Source organism: Dendropsophus ebraccatus, chromosome 6, assembly GCF_027789765.1.
Source record: "Dendropsophus ebraccatus isolate aDenEbr1 chromosome 6, aDenEbr1.pat, whole genome shotgun sequence".
NCBI classification, from domain to species: domain Eukaryota; kingdom Metazoa; phylum Chordata; class Amphibia; order Anura; family Hylidae; genus Dendropsophus; species Dendropsophus ebraccatus.
The window spans coordinates 152,539,736-152,559,205 of NC_091459.1; the positions used below are offsets into that span (position 1 = coordinate 152,539,736).

Consider the following 19,470-nt stretch of genomic DNA (forward strand, 5'->3'; position numbering starts at 1 on the left):
GACCTTCTCCACAGCTCTTATAGCTAGCGCTGAGTCCCGCCCTCTGTCACATGACCATCGCCACAGCTCTTATAGCTAGCGCTGAGTCCCGCCCCCTATGTCACATGACCTTCTCCACAGCTCTTATAGCTAGCGCTGAGTCCCGCCCTCTATGTCACATGACCATCACCACAGCTCTTATAGCTAGCGCTGAGTCCCGCCCTCTATGTCACATGACCATCACCACAGCTCTTATAGCTAGCGCTGAGTCCCGCCCTCTATGTCACATGACCATCACCACAGCTCTTACAGCTAGGCTCCCCGCCCCCTATGCCACATGACCGTCACTAGAGGTTCTACTATTGCTGAGTCCCGCCCCCTATGTCACATGACCGTCACCACAGGTCCTTCAACTGTTGCAGAGACCCAGATGTCACATGACCATCACCAGCGCTCTTACAGCTAGTGCTGAGCCCCACCCCCACGTCACATGACCATCAGCCCTGCCTCCTCTTCCCTCCTTTTATCAGCACCTGGACACAGTGAGGAGTCTCTGCTTCTCTAGGATATCAGGTGATGGAAGGTTCTTCATAGACCCGGTTATTGGGGGCACAGGGTCACCTCATGGCTCCTCATGGATCCTGTTATGGGGGCACAGGGTCACCTCATGGCTCCTCATGGATCCTGTTATGGGGGCACAGGGTCACCTCATGGCTTCTCATGGATCCTGTTATGGGGGCACAGGGTCACCTCATGGCTCCTCATGGATCCTGTTATGGGGGACAGGGTCACCTCATGGCTCCTCATAGACCCGGTTATGGGGGCACAGGGTCACCTCATGGCTCTTCATAGACCTGGTTATGGGGGCACAGGGTCACCTCATGGCTCTTCATAGACCTGGTTATGGGGGCACAGGGTCACCTCATGACTCCTCATAGATGCTGTTATGGGGGCACAGGGTCACCTCATGGCTCTTCATAGACCCGGTTATGGGGGCACAGGGTCACCTCATGGCTCTTCATAGACCCGGTTATGGGGGCACAGGGTCACCTCATGGCTCTTCATAGACCTGGTTATGGGGGCACAGGGTCACCTCATGACTCCTCATAGATGCTGTTATGGGGGCACAGGGTCACCTCATGGCTCCTCATAGACCCGGTTATGGGGGCACAGGGTCACCTCATGGCTCTTCATAGACCTGGTTATGGGGGCACAGGGTCACCTCATGACTCCTCATAGATGCTGTTATGGGGGCACAGGGTCACCTCATGGCTCTTCATAGACCCGGTTATGGGGGCACAGGGTCACCTCATGGCTCTTCATAGACCTGGTTATGGGGGCACAGGGTCACCTCATGGCTCCTCATAGATGCTGTTATGGGGGCACAGGGTTACCTCATGACTCCTCATAGATGCTGTTATGGGGGCACAGGGTTACATCATGACTCCTCATAGATGCTGTTATGGGGGCACAGGGTCACCTCATGGCTCCTCATAGACCCGGTTATGGGGGCACAGGGTCACCTCATGGCTCTTCATAGACCTGGTTATGGGGGCACAGGGTCACCTCATGGCTCCTCATAGATGCTGTTATGGGGGCACAGGGTTACCTCATGGCTCCTCATAGATGCTGTTATGGGGGCACAGGGAGACCTCATGACTCCTCATAGATGCTGTTATGGGGGACAGGGTCACCTCATGACTCTTCGTAGACCCGGTTATGGGGGCACAGGGAGACCTCATGACTCCTCATAGACCCGGTTATGGGGGCACAGGGAGACCTCATGACTCCTCATAGACCCGGTTATGGGGGCACAGGGAGACCTCATGACTCCTCATAGACCCGGTTTTGGGGGCACAGGGAGACCTCATGACTCCTCATAGATGCTGTTATGGGGGCACAGGGAGACCTCATGACTCCTCATAGACCCGGTTATGGGGGCACAGGGAGACCTCATGACTCCTCATAGACCCGGTTATGGGGGCACAGGGAGACCTCATGACTCCTCATAGATGCTGTTATGGGGGCACAGGGTAATTTAGGGCCCTGCCCCCTGATTTTGTCATAAATGCCCCAGCAGGACTAGACCCTCCTTTTAAACCAGTTGTCTCCTCTTCTCCTGCAGACGCTTCTTCTCCTGGATGACCCCCCTCAGGATGGAGAAGGACAGGAGTGAGATCATGGACAGGATATTGGACTTCTCCTTGGAGATCATTTACCTGCTGACCGGAGAGGTAACTATTTCTATCCTTATTATTGTATAGAAGAGGGAACGTATAGTGAGAGGAGTCCAGGGTCCTGTATAACACCCCGAGAGCTTCCAGGTGAGGTATACAGCCGACAAGTAGAAAGAGGAGGATGAGATGGTGGAGTCTGGGGGAGAGGAGCAGGAAGAGGAGGATGAGATGGTGGAGTCTGGAGGAGAGGAGCAGGAAGAGGAGGATGAGATAGTGGAGTCTGGAGGAGAGGAGCAGGAAGAGGGGGATGAGATGGTGGAGTCTGGGGGAGAGGAGCAGGAAGAGGAGGATGAGATAGTGGAGTCTGGAGGAGAGGAGCAGGAAGAGGGGGATGAGATGGTGGAGTCTGGGGGAGAGGAGCAGGAAGAGGAGGATGAGATGGTGGAGTCTGGAGGAAAGGAGCAGGAAGAGGAGGATGAGATAGTGGAGTCTGGAGGAGAGGAGCAGGAAGAGGGGGATGAGGAGCAGGAAGAGGAGGATGAGATGGTGGAGTCTGGAGGAGAGGAGCAGGATGAGACTGTGGAGTCTGGAGGAGAGGAGCAGGATGAGACTGTGGAGTCTGGAGGAGAGGAGCAGGAAGAGGAGGATGAGATGGTGGAGTCTGTAGGAGAGGAGCAGGAAGAGGAGGATGAGATGGTGGAGTCTGTAGGAGAGGCGCAGGAAGAGGAGGATGAGATGGTGGAGTCTGGGGGAGAGGAGCAGGAAGAGGAGGATGAGATGGTGGAGTCTGGAGGAGAGGAGCAGGAAGAGGAGGATGAGATGGTGGAGTCTGGAGGAGAGGAGCAGGAAGAGGGGGATGAGATGGTGGAGTCTGGGGGAGAGGAGCAGGAAGAGGAGGATGAGATGGTGGAGTCTGGAGGAAAGGAGCAGGAAGAGGAGGATGAGATAGTGGAGTCTGGAGGAGAGGAGCAGGAAGAGGGGGATGAGATGGTGGAGTCTGGGGGAGAGGAGCAGGAAGAGGAGGATGAGATGGTGGAGTCTGGAGGAGAGGAGCAGGATGAGACTGTGGAGTCTGGAGGAGAGGAGCAGGATGAGACTGTGGAGTCTGGAGGAGAGGAGCAGGAAGAGGAGGATGAGATGGTGGAGTCTGTAGGAGAGGAGCAGGAAGAGGAGGATGAGATGGTGGAGTCTGTAGGAGAGGCGCAGGAAGAGGAGGATGAGATGGTGGAGTCTGGAGGAGAGGCGCAGGAAGAGGGGGATGGGATGGTGGAGTCTGGGGGAGAGGAGCAGGAAGAGGGGGATGAGATGGTGGAGTCTGGGGGAGAGGAGCAGGAAGAGCAGGATGAGACGGTGGAGTCTGGAGGAGAGGAGCAGGATGAGACGGTGGAGTCTGGAGGAGAGGAGCAGGATGAGACGGTGGAGTCTGGGGGAGAGGAGCAGGAAGAGGGGGATGAGATGGTGGAGTCTGGAGGAGAGGAGCAGGAAGAGGGGGATGGGATGGTGGAGTCTGGGGGAGAGGAGCAGGAAGAGGGGGATGAGATGGTGGAGTCTGGGGGAGAGGAAGAGGATGAGATGGTGGAGTCTGGAGGAGAGGAGCAGGAAGAGGAGGATGAGATGGTGGAGTCTGGAGGAGAGGAGCAGGAAGAGGAGGATGAGATGGTGGAGTCTGGAGGAGAGGAGCAGGAAGAGGAGGATGAGATGGTGGAGTCTGGAGGAGAGGAGCAGGAAGAGGAGGATGAGATGGTGGAGTCTGGGGGAGAGGAACAGGAAGAGGAGGATGAGATGGTGGAGTCTGGGGGAGAGGAACAGGAAGAGGAGGATGAGATGGTGGAGTCTGGGGGAGAGGAGGATGAGATGGTGGAGTCTGGGGTAGAGGAGCAGGAAGAGGGGGATGAGATGGTGGAGTCTGGAGGAGAGGCGCAGGAAGAGGGGGATGGGATGGTGGAGTCTGGGGGAGAGGAGCAGGAAGAGGGGGATGAGATGGTGGAGTCTGGGGGAGAGGAACAGGAAGAGGAGGATGAGATGGTGGAGTCTGGAGGAGAGGAGCAGGAAGAGGAGGATGAGATGGTGGAGTCTGGAGGAGAGGAGCAGGAAGAGGGGGATGAGATGGTGGAGTCTGGAGGAGAGGAGCAGGAAGAGGAGGATGAGATGGTGGAGTCTGGAGGAGAGGAGCAGGAAGAGGAGGATGAGATGGTGGAGTCTGGGGGAGAGAAACAGGAAGAGGAGGATGAGATGGTGGAGTCTGGGGGAGAGGAGCAGGAAGAGGGGGATGAGATGGTGGAGTCTGGAGGAGAGGCGCAGGAAGAGGGGGATGGGATGGTGGAGTCTGGGGGAGAGGAGCAGGAAGAGGGGGATGAGATGGTGGAGTCTGGAGGAGCGGAGCAGGAAGAGGGGGATGGGATGGTGGAGTCTGGGGGAGAGGAGCAGGAAGAGGAGGATGAGATGGTGGAGTCTGGGGGAGAGGAGCAGGATGAGACGGTGGAGTCTGGGGGAGAGGAGCAGGAAGAGGAGGATGAGATGGTGGAGTCTGGGGGAGAGGAGCAGGAAGAGGGGGATGAGATGGTGGAGTCTGGGGGAGAGGAGCAGGAAGAGGGGGATGAGATGGTGGAGTCTGTGGGAGAGGAGCAGGAAGAGGAGGATGAAATGGTGGAGTCTGTAGGAGAGGAGCAGGAAGAGGAGGATGAGATGGTGGAGTCTGGAGGAGAGGAGCAGGATGAGACGGTGGAGTCTGGGGGAGAGGAGCAGGAAGAGGAGGATGAGATGGTGGAGTCTGGGGGAGAGGAGCAGGAAGAGGAGGATGAGATGGTGGAGTCTGGGGGAGAGGAGCAGGAAGAGGAGGATGAGATGGTGGAGTCTGTGGGAGAGGAATAGGAAGAGGAGGATGAGATGGTGGAGTCTGGGGGAGAGGAGCAGGAAGAGGAGGATGAGATGGTGGAGTCTGGAGGAGAGGAGCAGGATGAGACGGTGGAGTCTGGGGGAGAGGAGCAGGAAGAGGAGGATGAGATGGTGGAGTCTGGGGGAGAGGAGCAGGAAGAGGAGGATGAGATGGTGGAGTCTGGGGGAGAGGAACAGGAAGAGGGGGACGAGATGGTGGAGTCTGGGGGAGAGGAGCAGGAAGAGGAGGATGAGATGGTGGAGTCTGGAGGAGAGGAGCAGGATGAGACGGTGGAGTCTGGGGGAGAGGAGCAGGAAGAGGAGGATGAGATGGTGGAGTCTGGAGGAGAGGAGCAGGATGAGACGGTGGAGTCTGGGGGAGAGGAGCAGGAAGAGGAGGATGAGATGGTGGAGTCTGGGGGAGAGGAACAGGAAGAGGAGGATGAGATGGTGGAGTCTGTAGGAGAGGAGCAGGAAGAGGAGGATGAGATGGTGGAGTCTGGGGGAGAGGAGCAGGAAGAGGAGGATGAGATGGTGGAGTCTGGGGGAGAGGAACAGGAAGAGGGGGATGAGATGGTGGAGTCTGGGGGAGAGGAGCAGGAAGAGGAGGATGAGATGGTGGAGTCTGGGGGAGAGGAACAGGAAGAGGGGGATGAGATGGTGGAGTCTGGGGGAGAGGAGCAGGAAGAGGAGGATGAGATGGTGGAGTCTGTAGGAGAGGAGCAGGAAGAGGAGGATGAGATGGTGGAGTCTGTAGGAGAGGAGCAGGAAGAGGAGGATGAGATGGTGGAGTCTGGAGGAGAGGAGCAAGAAGAGGAGGATGAGATGGTGGAGTCTGGGGGAGAGGAACAGGAAGAGGAGGATGAGATGGTGGAGTCTGGGGGAGAGGAGCAGGAAGAGGAGGATGAGATGGTGGAGTCTGGGGGAGAGGAGCAGGATGAGATGGTGGAGTCTGGGGGAGAGGAGCAGGAAGAGGGGGATGGGATGGTGGAGTCTGGGGGAGAGGAGCAGGAAGAGGAGGATGAGATGGTGGAGTCTGGGGGAGAGGAGCAGGATGAGATGGAGTCTGGAGGAGAGGAGCAGGAAGAGGGGGATGGGATGGTGGAGTCTGGGGGAGAGGGGCAGGAAGAGGAGGATGAGATGGTGGAGTCTGGAGGAGAGGAGGAGGATGAGATGGTGGAGTCTGGGGGAGAGGAGCAGGAAGAGGAGGATGAGATGGTGGAGTCTGGGGGAGAGGAGCAGGAAGAGGAGGATGAGATGTTATCTCTTCAGTGTTTCTTCCATACTGTATAGATGGAAATAGGATACGGGGTATTTGGGATGAACCGTTCTGATCTCCTCAGTATATCCACCTTCTGCCTCTCTCCATATACAGGTCTACAGAATGGTGAAAAAGACCTGGGGTGACTGTGTGGTCCCTGAAGATTCAGGAGGGTGGAGCAAAGTATCACTGGTACATCAGCAGAAGATCCGAGAACTCGCCCACAGGATGAATGAGCTGCTGACTGGAGAGGTGACACTGCTGGGACATTATACAGTAATACAGGGGGGGGGGGGGTGACTGGAGAGGTGACACTGCTGGGACATTATACAGTAATACAGGGGGGGGGGTGACTGGAGAGGTGACACTGCTGGGAATGCTGGGACATTATACAGTAATACAGGAGGGGGGGTGACTGGAGAGGTGACACTGCTGGGACATTATACAGTAATACAGGAGGGGGATGACTGGAGAGGTGACACTGCTGGGACATTATACAGTAATACAGGAGGGGGGATGACTGGAGAGGTGACACTGCTGGGACATTATACAGTAATACAGGAGGGGGGATGACTGGAGAGGTGACACTGCTGGGACATTATACAGTAATACAGGAGGGGTGGGGGGTGACTGGAGAGGTGACACTGCTGGGACATTATACAGTAATACAGGAGGGGAGATGACTGGAGAGGTGACACTGCTGAGAATGCTGGGACATTATACAGTAATACAGGAGGGGGGGATGACTGGAGAGGTGACACTGCTGAGAATGCTGGGACATTATACAGTAATACAGGAGGGATGGGGGGATGACTAGAGAGGTGACCCTGCTGGGAATGCTGGGACATTATACAGTAATACAGGAGGGGTGGGGGGTGACTGGAGAGGTGACCCTGCTGAGAATGCTGGGAGATTATACAGTAATACAGGAGGGGGGGGGGTGACTGGAGAGGTGACACCGCTGGGAATGCTGGGACATTATACAGTAATACAGGAGAGGGGGGGGGGTGACTGGAGAGGTGACACTGCTGGGAATGCTGGGACATTATACAGTAATACAGGAGGGGGGTGACTGGAGAGGTGACACTGCTGGGACATTATACAGTAATACAGGAGGGGTGGGGGGATGACTGGAGAGGTGACACTGCTGGGACATTTTACAGTAATACAGAAGGGGTGGGGGGATGACTGGAGAGGTGACACTGCTGGGAATGCTGGGACATTATACAGTAATACAGGAGGGGGGGTGACTGGAGAGGTGACACTGCTGGGACATTATACAGTAATACAGGAGGAGTGGGGGGGTGACTGGAGAGGTGACCCTGCTGGGACATTATACAGTAATACAGGAGGGGTGGGGGATGACTGGAGAGGTGACACTGCTGGGACATTATACAGTAATACAGGAGGAGTGGGGGGGTGACTGGAGAGGTGACACTGCTGGGACATTATACAGTAATACAGGAGGGGGGGGTGACTGGAGAGGTGACCCTGCTGGGAATGCTGGGACATTATACAGTAATGTGGGGGGGGGGGGTGACTGGAGAAGTGACACTGCTGGGAATGCTGGGAGATTATACAGTAATACAGGAGGGGGGTGACTGGAGAGGTGACACTGCTGGGACATTATACAGTAATACAGGAGGGGGGGATGACTGGAGAGGTGACACTGCTGGGACATTATACAGTAATACAGGAGGGGGGGTGACTGGAGAGGTGACACTGCTGGGAATGCTGGGACATTATACAGTAATACAGGAGGGGAGATGACTGGAGAGGTGACACTGCTGGGACATTATACAGTAATACAGGAGGGGGATGACTGGAGAGGTGACACTGCTGGGACATTATACAGTAATACAGGAGGGGTGGGGGGTGACTGGAGAGGTGACCCTGCTGAGAATGCTGGGAGATTATACAGTAATACAGGAGGGGTGGGGGATGACTGGAGAGGTGACCCTGCTGAGAATGCTGGGAGATTATACAGTAATACAGGAGGGGGGGGGTGACTGGAGAGGTGACACCGCTGGGAATGCTGGGACATTATACAGTAATACAGGAGAGGGGGGGGGGTGACTGGAGAGGTGACACTGCTGGGAATGCTGGGACATTATACAGTAATACAGGAGGGGGGTGACTGGAGAGGTGACACTGCTGGGACATTATACAGTAATACAGGAGGGGGGGTGACTGGAGAGGTGACACTGCTGGGACATTATACAGTAATACAGGAGGGGGGGGGTGACTGGAGAGGTGACACCGCTGGGAATGCTGGGACATTATACAGTAATACAGGAGAGGGGGGGGGGGTGACTGGAGAGGTGACACTGCTGGGAATGCTGGGACATTATACAGTAATACAGGAGGGGGGTGACTGGAGAGGTGACACTGCTGGGACATTATACAGTAATACAGGAGGGGTGGGGGGATGACTGGAGAGTTGACACTGCTGGGACATTTTACAGTAATACAGAAGGGGTGGGGGGATGACTGGAGAGTTGACACTGCTGGGACATTATACAGTAATACAGGAGGGGGGGGGATGACTGGAGAGGTGGGAATGCTGGGACATTATACAGTAATACAGGAGGGGGGGTGACTGGAGAGGTGACACTGCTGGGACATTATACAGTAATACAGGAGGGGGGGGGTGACTGGAGAGGTGACCCTGCTGGGAATGCTGGGACATTATACAGTAATACAGGAGGGGGGGGGTGACTGGAGAGGTGACACTGCTGGGAATGCTGGGACATTATACAGTAATACAGGAGGGGTGGGGGGATGACTGGAGAGGTGTCCCTGCTGGGAATGCTGGGACATTATACAGTAATACAGGAGGGGTGGGGGGGATGACTGGAGAGGTGACACTGCTGGGACATTATACAGTAATACAGGAGGGGTGGGGGGGGATGACTGGAGAGGTGACACTGCTGGGACATTATACAGTAATACAGGAGGGGTGGGGGGGGATGACTGGAGAGGTGACACTGCTGGGACATTATACAGTAATAGAGGAGGGGGGGGATGACTGGAGAGGTGACACTGCTGGGAATGCTGGGACATTATGCAGTAATACAGGAGGGGGGGGTGACTGGAGAGGTGACCCTGCTGGGAATGCTGGGACATCATACAGTAATACAGGAGGGGTGGGGGATGGCTGGAGAGGTGACCCTGCTGGGAATGCTGGGAGATTATACAGTAATACAGGAGGGGGGGATGACTGGAGAGGTGACCCTGCTGGGAATGCTGGGACATTATGCAGTAATACAGGAGGGGGGGGGTGACTGGAGAGGTGACCCTGCTGGGAATGCTGGGACATCATACAGTAATACAGGAGGGGAGATGACTGGAGAGGTGACACTGCTGGGACATTTTACAGTAATACAGGAGGGGGGATGACTGGAGAGGTGACACTGCTGGGACATTATACAGTAATACAGAAGGGGGGATGACTGGAGAGGTGACCCTGCTGGGAATGCTGGGACATCATACAGTAATACAGGAGGGGTGGGGGATGGCTGGAGAGGTGACCCTGCTGGGACATAATACAGTAATACAGGAGGGGGGGGTGACTGGAGAGGTGACACTGGGGAATGCTGGGAGATGATAGAGTAATACAGGAGGGGGGGGATGACTGGAGAGGTGACACTGCTGGGAATGCTGGGACATTATACAGTAATACAGGAGGGGGGATGACTGGAGAGGTGACCCTGCTGGGACATTATACAGTAATACAGGAGGGGGGGATGACTGGAGAGGTGACCCTGCTGGGAATGCTGGGACATTATACAGTAATCCAGGAGGCAGCAGGCTGGGGGGGATGACTGGAGAGGTGACCCTGCTGGGAATGCTGGGACATTATACAGTAATCCAGGAGGCAGCAGGCTGGGGGGGATGACTGGAGAGGTGACCCTGCTGGGAATGCTGGGAGATGATAGAGTAATCCAGGAGGCAGCAGGCTGGGGGGGATGACTGTGTGATCATTGTGTGTGTCAGGTTCCTATAAGGTGTCAGGATGTGGCCGTCTATTTCTCCATGGAGGAGTGGGAGTATGTAGAAGGACACAAGGATCTGTACCGGGACGCCATGATGGAGAATCAGCGGCCGCTCACATCACCAGGTAAGAGGAGAAATTATATCTACATATGCATACACCAGTGTACACCGCAAATATATACAAAGGTGTCTAGATCTATTTATTTCCCCAGTCACCCTCCATGACAGCAGCACAGGAGGTCGCCACCACAGGGACAGGAAACGGAAATATTGAAAAGCTCCGTCCCAAAATAACAAGTAGTGTTTTTCTTGTCCATATAAACTAGGGCAGAGAGGGGATGCATGGAGGCCTAGTGTCTGTTTGCTGTGTCCGGTGCTAGGATCCATAGGGAGTATCTGGTGACCTCGTACAGACAGCGAGAAGGGAGGGGCCGCCTGAAAGATCCTTAGCTCAACGAGAAGTTTTCCTTGTTTCCTTGCCAGGAGAGTAAGATTTCCTTTTAAAAATGAGAAAATGTAACTTTTGGAAGAAATTCTAAAGATTGATGTCCAGGTCACCTGAGATGCAAAGAAAACGAATCTGCCCTTTAAAGATTCCTCCCAGTTAAAGGATCCGATGGACCAAAAACACAGAGCCTTCTCGGTAGATTTTGGGAGACCTTGGCAGCTGTCTTGAAGATGAATGTGTCTGCAACCTGTGTGACAAGGTCCATGTTCTTGTGGCTGGAGAAAGCTGCTGGAAAGCCTCATCAGGGGAGATGAGATCCTGGCCTTACTTTCCATACTCCAACATGCTACCGGTTTCTTTGCAGATGTACCGTCTAAATCTGTGAGAATCGCAGCGCTGTGGCTCGGAGGATGCAACTTCTATAGCCAAACTATGATCCATCCCTCTTCAAAGTGTATATGTCTTCGGGCCGGCGCTTGATCAAATTTGTGAAATATTCTCGCTCAAAAAGAAAAGTGCCAGAACCCAAGGTGCAGAAGAGGAGTTCCTTCCACCCCTTTTTGCAACTAGCCCCAAGATCAGGAGGCTCGAGGGAAAGGGAAGATGGCCGATTGAGCTACCTCAAAGGAGAAAAAAATCACAATGTCCTCCTGGGCTCCAACAAACCCCCTTCCGACAAACAGGGACTACTCTGTAGGTGGCCCGCCGGCTGTCAAGTGTCCACCAAGAATGGGCCAGGACATCCTCCAACAACTGGATTATAACATAAATTTGTCAGGGATTCAAAATAGAATTCATCTCCTTCTCTCCTCTGAGGTTTGTAATAACAAAGCTTCTAGGTTCTTCTCTGTGAAAGGCCCTTCAGGTGAACACTGTCAAGCTGCAGAATACGGGATCAGTAACCCCGTGCCGCGGTGGACCGTGGAAGAGATGGATATTCCCGTCTGGTTTTGGTGAAGAAGCTGAACTGTTCCCATAGAACTATAATCAACTATAAAAAACACAACTGGGTGGGATCTCGGGCACAACTCATAATATGGTATGAAGAATTTAATATAATGCCCAGAAGAGATGCATGTACTAAATAGATATGCCTCAGTAGCAACCTATAGTGGAGAACTGGGCACTCCGCAGCAGGGTGATAGAATCTTCAGCCAAAGTGATTGATAAATCAAAGGTTATTCATAGTACGTGAAGACTATTCAATCCAAGAGTCCAGGGATCTAAATCGGTTTCAAATGAGGTGTCCAACAGGTGTAGCGGGATCCTGCACACTCCGGCCGGCAGCGTGCTCCATGGGGTGCTTCTGAGTTACATCACTGGCTGAAGAGTACAGAGGCTGCAGAGGACCACCGTTACTTCAGCGTGTTTGGAAACAACCGCTTTTCCTTTGCTAGGAAGAGATGCGTATGTGGACTCTGCTGGAAACCACTTCTCAGTATTAGATCCTCCCTTTTGGGTAGATTTAATCCTAAAGTTAATAAACTCTTAAGGTCATTGTCAGGACAGGGAGGTACAGACAGGAAAAGACAGTGGGCCCTAGGTCTCAATCCACCCACTGTCCCTACCTATGTGCCTCAGTCGGCCCTAGGCGGCCGCCGACAACCTCAAAGGCGTTACCTATGCTGTATATGTGGAACACAGAACAAGACAGACAAACACAAACGGGCAACGCACTACAAAATCGGCAACCAAATCGGATAGTCAAAAGTCAGGCGGAAGGTCAGATAACAAGTCGAGCAATAAGAGGGATTAGGTATGGGGATCGCAGGAATAGACACACGGGAGGTGGGATCAGGGTGTTAATCTAATAGCCAGCTCTGAGACACTGCCTCAGCTTTGTTTTATGCTGACCAAGAGCCTGGATCCTCATTGGTCCGCTGCTCTGATCCTCCAGGATGCAGACAGGCAGAGAAACCAAATCAAAAAGACCACCCAGCTGTGTAATCAAATCCCACAGCTTCTCAGCTTAACACCTGCATTGCCAGGAAGCTGAGAAGCAAGCTGGTGTCACACAAAAGCAAAACAGGCCCAGTTCACACCAGGTTGCTACACAATCCTGACAGTCATATTACGGGCAGATAAAAGCGCTCCCCACCTCACCTGGGGAAGGAAGCGGGGATTCAATCAAGAGGTTGCTAGGAAGAAGCAGCATGTGTTTTTCGTCCTAGAGCGCTGTTGCACCCCTACCAAATAGTGCTGAATACAAAAACCTCATATAGGGACCTTCTGCCCTGGTTAGCTATTGTCAGGACAAATGTCCTGAACGGCCAATAAGGGGAGTGAACTATGTTCTGGCATTGCCCTAAACTGACCAGGTACTGGCAGGATGTCACCTCTAGAGATGAGCGAGTCCATCCGAACCCGAACTTTCGGCATGTGATTAGCGGTGGCTGCTGAAGTTGGATAAAGCCCTAAGGCTATGTGGAAAACATGGATATAGTCATTGGCTGTATCCATGTTTTCCAGACAACCTTAGAGCTTTATCCAAGTTCAGCAGCCCCCGCTAATAATACCGAATGTTCGGATTCGGATCGACTTGAACCCGGTTCGCTCATCTCTAGTCGGCTCCACTGTCCAGAAAGTGTTTTCCATTAAACTAGAGCAATCTCCCTTAGTCTATATTCTGGGTTATGTGGAAGACCTAGATTTGACCAACCCTGAAAAACTTGCTGTTGCCCGGATACTATACATGGCAAGGAAATTGATAGCACAATCCTGGCTTGACCAGAACCCCCCAGACACTCTCAGCCCTGGTCGCTAAAGTTGATTGGCTTATAGCCAATGACAAATATGCTAAGCGGGAGGCAATGAGAAAATTTGGGCTTGTTTGCTAGACACTCCAGGCCTGGCACCATTGTCACTTACAAGAGGCAGGACCCTCCGCAGCTACCTAATTATCTTTATATGAAAGATGCTGAAATGGTAGTTTTTCTTGTTGGTCAACCTTGTTACGTTGCTTATGTTTCTATGGTCACCACAGAAAACGCAGAGACTCTTTTCTTGATAACGGCTTCTATTGAGACACAGTATTTCAATTCAAAAAGTGACCTGATATATTCTATAATCATTACATACAGAATAGGGATGAGTGAACCGAACCGTTATGAACCAGATTCGTTACGAACTTTGCAAAAAGTTGGGTTCGGTACCAAACCGAACTTTAAGAAAGTTCGTTACGAATCTGGTAAAAATAACAACGGCGACGCAAAATTGTACTTTTTTCACAGAATAGACCAGGATACAAGGGATTATTACTCCTATAATCCCTTGTATCCTGGTTTTCTGTGAAAATCAAGATGTGTGACGTCACTCCCCAGCACCAGGAAGTGTCTCAGCGCGCCAGCAGCTTCTCAGTGTGTTACAGGACTTCAGAGAGAGAGGAGCTCCACAGTAGATAGAGAGAAACGAGATAGATAGATAGCCAAACAACTAGATCGATACAGAAAGAGAAGGAATCAAGTGTTGGTGAGAGAAGCAGGAGAGAGGAAGAGGAAAAAAAATAGCAAGATCCAGGGAAAGCTGGATATAGAAGATAAGCTGATACATAGGGAAATAGGCTGAGAAATCAAGAGATAGGGAGAGAGAGGCATCTAAATAAAAAGAAATAGGGAGAGAGAGGCATCTAAATAAAAAGAAATAGGGAGAGAAAAGTAAGAAAGGAGTCAGGACAGGTAGCATTTAACCAGCTCCTGTCCCATGACTGAAAGTACACGCCACACGGTGCTGCTCTGCTGGGTGCCATCAGCTTTGTTTAGCCGCACCAAAAAACGTAGGTGAAGTAACTTATAGCAGTCAAAGTTATTGAAGCCCTCCATAGAGTGTGACGCTAAGTCAGCGCCCCACAAAACCTGTTCGTTTCTGCTTTGCTGGGTGCCATCAACCCCGTTTAGCCGCAACAAAAATAGTTTAAAAACTTGTCTCTTCTCAACAATACTGGCCTGAGAGGCGAGCAATCAACTGCTGCCTCCTCCTGCTGCTCAACTTGTCTATTCTCAACAATACTGGCCTGGATGCAATCACGTGCTGCCGCATCCTCCTCAACTTTTTTTTTTTTTCACTATTTTTGCATTTTTATTATTATTATTATTATTATTATATATTTTTTTTATTTACATTTTTTTCATTATTTTTGCACTTTTATTTTTTCCACTTTTTCATTGTAATAGCAACTGCAACTAAAGCAAGGTTCCTTTTAGGTTCGGTTCGTACGAATCCGAACTTCCGAACTTCACGAAAGTGTATCTATAGAATATATGAGGTCACTTTTTGAATTTAATTACTGGAAAAAAAAAACTTTTTGTTGATATTCCAGCTTTGAGCCGACACATGAGGGACTCTGGAGGTAGAGCTATTCGCCTCAAGGAGGAACTCTAAGGTTCCAACATTATTCTCCCCCAATGTAGATGACTAAGCTTTCAGGTCACTCTGTATGTAATGTATAGAATATATCAGGTCACTCTGTATGTAATGTATAGAATATATCAGGTCCCTCTGTATGTAATGTATATAGAATATATCAGGTCACTCTGTATGTAATGTATAGAATATATCAGGTCACTCTGTATGTAATGTATATAGAATATATCAGGTCACTCTCTATGTAATGTATATAGAATATATCAGGTCATTCTGTATGTAATGTATAGAATATATCAGGTCCCTCTGTATGTAATGTATATAGAATATATCAGGTCCCTCTGTATGTAATGTATATAGAATATATCAGGTCACTCTGTATGTAATGTCTATAGAATATATCAGGTCACTCTGTATGTAATGTATAGAATATATCAGGTCACTCTGTATGTAATGTATATAGAATATATCAGGTCCCTCTGTATGTAATGTATATAGAATATATCAGGTCACTCTGTATGTAATGTATAGAATATATCAGTTCGCTCTGTATGTAATGTATAGAATATATCAGGTCGCTCTGTATGTAATGTATATAGAATATATCAGGTCGCTCTGTATGTAATGTATAGAATATATCAGGTCACTCTGTATGTAATGTATATAGAATATATCAGGTCACTCTGTATGTAATGTATAGAATATATCAGGTCACTCTGTATGTAATGTATATAGAATATATCAGGTCACTCTGTATGTAATGTATAGAATATATCAGGTCCCTCTGTATGTAATGTATATAGAATATATCAGGTCATTCTGTATGTAATGTATATAGAATATATCAGGTCCCTCTGTATGTAATGTATATAGAATATATCAGGTCACTCTGTATGTAATGTATAGAATATATCAGGTCACTCTGTATGTAATGTATATAGAATATATCAGGTCCCTCTGTATGTAATATATAGAATATATCAGGTCCCTCTGTATGTAATATATAGAATATATCAGGTCCCTCTGTATGTAATATATAGAATATATCAGGTCACTCTGTATGTAATGTATATAGAATATATCAGGTCACTCTGTATGTAATGTATAGAATATATCAGGTCACTCTGTATGTAATGTCTCTATAGAATATATCAGGTCCCTCTGTATGTAATGTATATAGAATATATCAGGTCACTCTGTATGTAATGTATAGAATATATCAGGTCACTCTGTATGTAATGTATATAGAATATATCAGGTCACTCTGTATGTAATGTATATAGAATATATCAGGTCCCTCTGTATGTAATGTATAGAATATATCAGGTCACTCTGTATGTAATGTATATAGAATATATCAGGTCACTCTGTATGTAATGTATAGAATATATCAGGTCACTCTGTATGTAATGTATATAGAATATATCAGGTCACTCTGTATGTAATGTATATAGAATATATCAGGTCCCTCTGTATGTAATGTATAGAATATATCAGGTCACTCTGTATGTAATGTATATAGAATATATCAGGTCACTCTGTATGTAATGTATATAGAATATATCAGGTCACTCTGTATGTAATGTATATAGAATATATCAGGTCACTCTGTATGTAATGTATATAGAATATATCAGGTCACTCTGTATGTAATGTATATAGAATATATCAGGTCACTCTGTATGTAATGTATATAGAATATATCAGGTCACTGTGTATGTAATGTATATAGAATATATCAGGTCACTGTGTATGTAATGTATATAGAATATATCAGGTCACTGTGTATGTAATGTATATAGAATATATCAGGTCACTGTGTATGTAATGTATATAGAATATATCAGGTCACTCTGTATGTAATGTATATAGAATATATCAGGTCACTCTGTATGTAATGTATATAGAATATATCAGGTCACTCTGTATGTAATGTATATAGAATATATCAGGTCACTCTGTATGTAATGTATATAGAATATATCAGGTCACTCTGTATATAATATATATAGAATATATCAGGTCACTCTGTATGTAATGTATAGAATATATCAGGTCCCTCTGTATGTAATGTATATAGAATATATCAGGTCACTCTGTATGTAATGTATATAGAATATATCAGGTCCCTCTGTATGTAATGTATATAGAATATATCAGGTCCCTCTGTATGTAATGTATAGAATATATCAGGTCCCTCTGTATGTAATGTATAGAATATATCAGGTCACTCTGTATGTAATGTATAGAATATATCAGGTCACTCTGTATGTAATGTATATAGAATATATCAGGTCCCTCTGTATGTAATGTATAGAATATATCAGGTCACTCTGTATGTAATGTATATAGAATATATCGGGTCACTTTTTGAATTGAATTATTGAAAAAAAAAAAAAAAAAACTACTGAAAACTTTTTGTTGATATTCCAGCTTTGAGCCGACACATGAGGGACTCTGGAGGTAGAGCTATTCGCCTCAAGGAGGAACTCTTAAGGTTCCAACATTATTCTCCCCCAATGTAGATGACTAAGTTTTGGGGTTAGATGCCCTATCCCAGAGATGGAACTTTTGAATGACATCTGCCTTCCCGCCTATCCCTCTGCTACAAAGAGTCCTACAGAAGCTGCAAAAGTAATCTACTCTGTTGATCCTGGTCTGATCAACAAGGTGGATGGACCCTTTCACTCCCAGGTGCTCCAGAGCCTTCTACATCAGGGGCCTATTCTTTACTCAGACCCTCAGAATCTTTGGCTGGTTGCTTCGCTACTGAGGACTCCATCCTAAAGGCTAAAGGTCTGTCTATCAAGACTCTTAGGGGCACTAGGAAAAAGTTATCAATACCATCTACATTAAAGTATGGAAGACTTTCGCATTCTGGTCAGTGGCAATTAAACTGGATCCGTTCCATCCCAATGTTATTACATTTTCTTCAGGCTAGTCTTGGCAAAGGATTAAACTCAAGTACTCTAAAAGTACAAGTATTCGCTTTGTCTTCATACTGACTGTGACTTAGCTAATTATAGATGGATAAGGAGATTCTTTGCTGCCACTAAAAGGTTATTTCCCAATTTGCCAATCCGTCCCCTCCTTGGGATCTGAATACAGTACCCCATGGTATGTCAATGACTCCCTTTAAACCCTGATAAACCGGAAATTTCTGCTCCCAACCAGATTGCTTGTCCATCAATCCTCGATAATGCAGACCCTATTTCCACCTGAATTATAGTCCCCATCCAAGTTTTCTACTTAGGTAAAAAGACATCTCATGGGGTTTGTTGTTTATTAAAGGACAGCTTGATCAGACCTCCAGCTCCTGACCACACATGTCCATCTCAGGCACCCGTTTGCCGCCAGAGAATATTTCAGTTCACAGTTCAGTCCACTCACTTGCAGTAATTTGTAGCTGCCAGGAGTCTTTCAATTATTTGAGGGATTTTTCTCCATTCTTTCAGATCTGTGAGGTCCCGGGGTGTCCTTCCAGGCTCTGTGAGGTCCCGGGGTGTCCTTCCAGGCTCTGTGAGGTCCCGGGGTGTCCTTCCAGGCTCTGTGAGGTCCCGGGGTGTCCTTCTAGGCTCTGTGAGGTCCCGGGGTGTCCCTCCAGGCTCTGCGAGGTCCCGGGGTGTCCTTCCAGGCTCTGCGAGGTCCCGGGGTGTCCTTCCAGGCTCTGTGAGGTCCCGGGGTGTCCTTCCAGGCTCTGTGAGGTCCCGGGGTGTCTTTCCAGGCTCTGTGAGGTCCCGCGGTGTCCTTCCAGGCTCTGTGAGGTCCCGCGGTGTCCTTCCAGGCTCTGCGAGGTCCCGGGGTGTCCTTCCAGGCTCTGCGAGGTCCCGGGGTGTTCTCTAAGTTCTGCATGGTCTGGGATGTCCTCTGGGCTCTGCGAGGTCCCGGGGCGTCTTCCCAGGCTCTGCGAGGTCCCGGGGCGTCCTCTAGGCCAGCGCTTTTCAAACTGTGAGGGGCAGCCCAGAGTCTGGTGAGGCGCGAGGTCCCTGCCTGGACTCGGGAAGCCCCAGTCACTGCTGATAGCTGCCCGCTCAGCCAGGGATCTATGAGCAGCAGCGCAGGAGTGGTCGGAGCAGGGTCACCTGATCGGCCAGGAAGAAGAGGGCGGACTCTCATAGCAGCCCGCTGGGTAAGTACAGGAAGATGCTAGCAAACAGGGATCCAGGGGGACCCAGGGGGATCCAGCCTCCCTGCATCCAATCTCCTGACTGGTGTACCGCACAGGCAGGAAGCAGTAGAGACACAGGGCTCCCTCCTTACTCTCCCTGGGCCCCTCACTATCTCCTCTAGCTGCTTCCTCCTTTGCTAGGATGTCGGAGAAGGAGGGGGAGGGGCCGGAGCTGCTGTGTGAGGAGGAGAAGATACTCTGCAGGGAA

The 19,470-nt window shown here is 49.7% G+C and overlaps 1 protein-coding gene across 4 annotated transcripts in view; it reads left to right on the forward strand.

The window, feature by feature from the left end:
- Positions 1-214: 214 nt before the first annotated feature.
- LOC138794568 (zinc finger protein 45-like) overlaps positions 215-19,470 on the forward strand; it is a 25,177-nt gene continuing 5,921 nt past the window's right edge. For 2 of the 4 annotated variants that reach the window (XM_069973316.1, XM_069973315.1), the window contains exons 1-4: positions 216-552; positions 2,105-2,213; positions 6,406-6,543; positions 10,288-10,411. In XM_069973316.1, the coding sequence (XP_069829417.1) occupies positions 2,121-2,213; positions 6,406-6,543; positions 10,288-10,411 (355 nt within the window). In that variant the 5' untranslated portion in view covers positions 216-552; positions 2,105-2,120. Of the gene's footprint in view, positions 553-2,104; positions 2,214-6,405; positions 6,544-10,287; positions 10,412-19,470 lie in introns of all 4 variants that reach the window. The other 2 variants (XM_069973317.1, XM_069973318.1) reach the window with 2 other exon arrangements.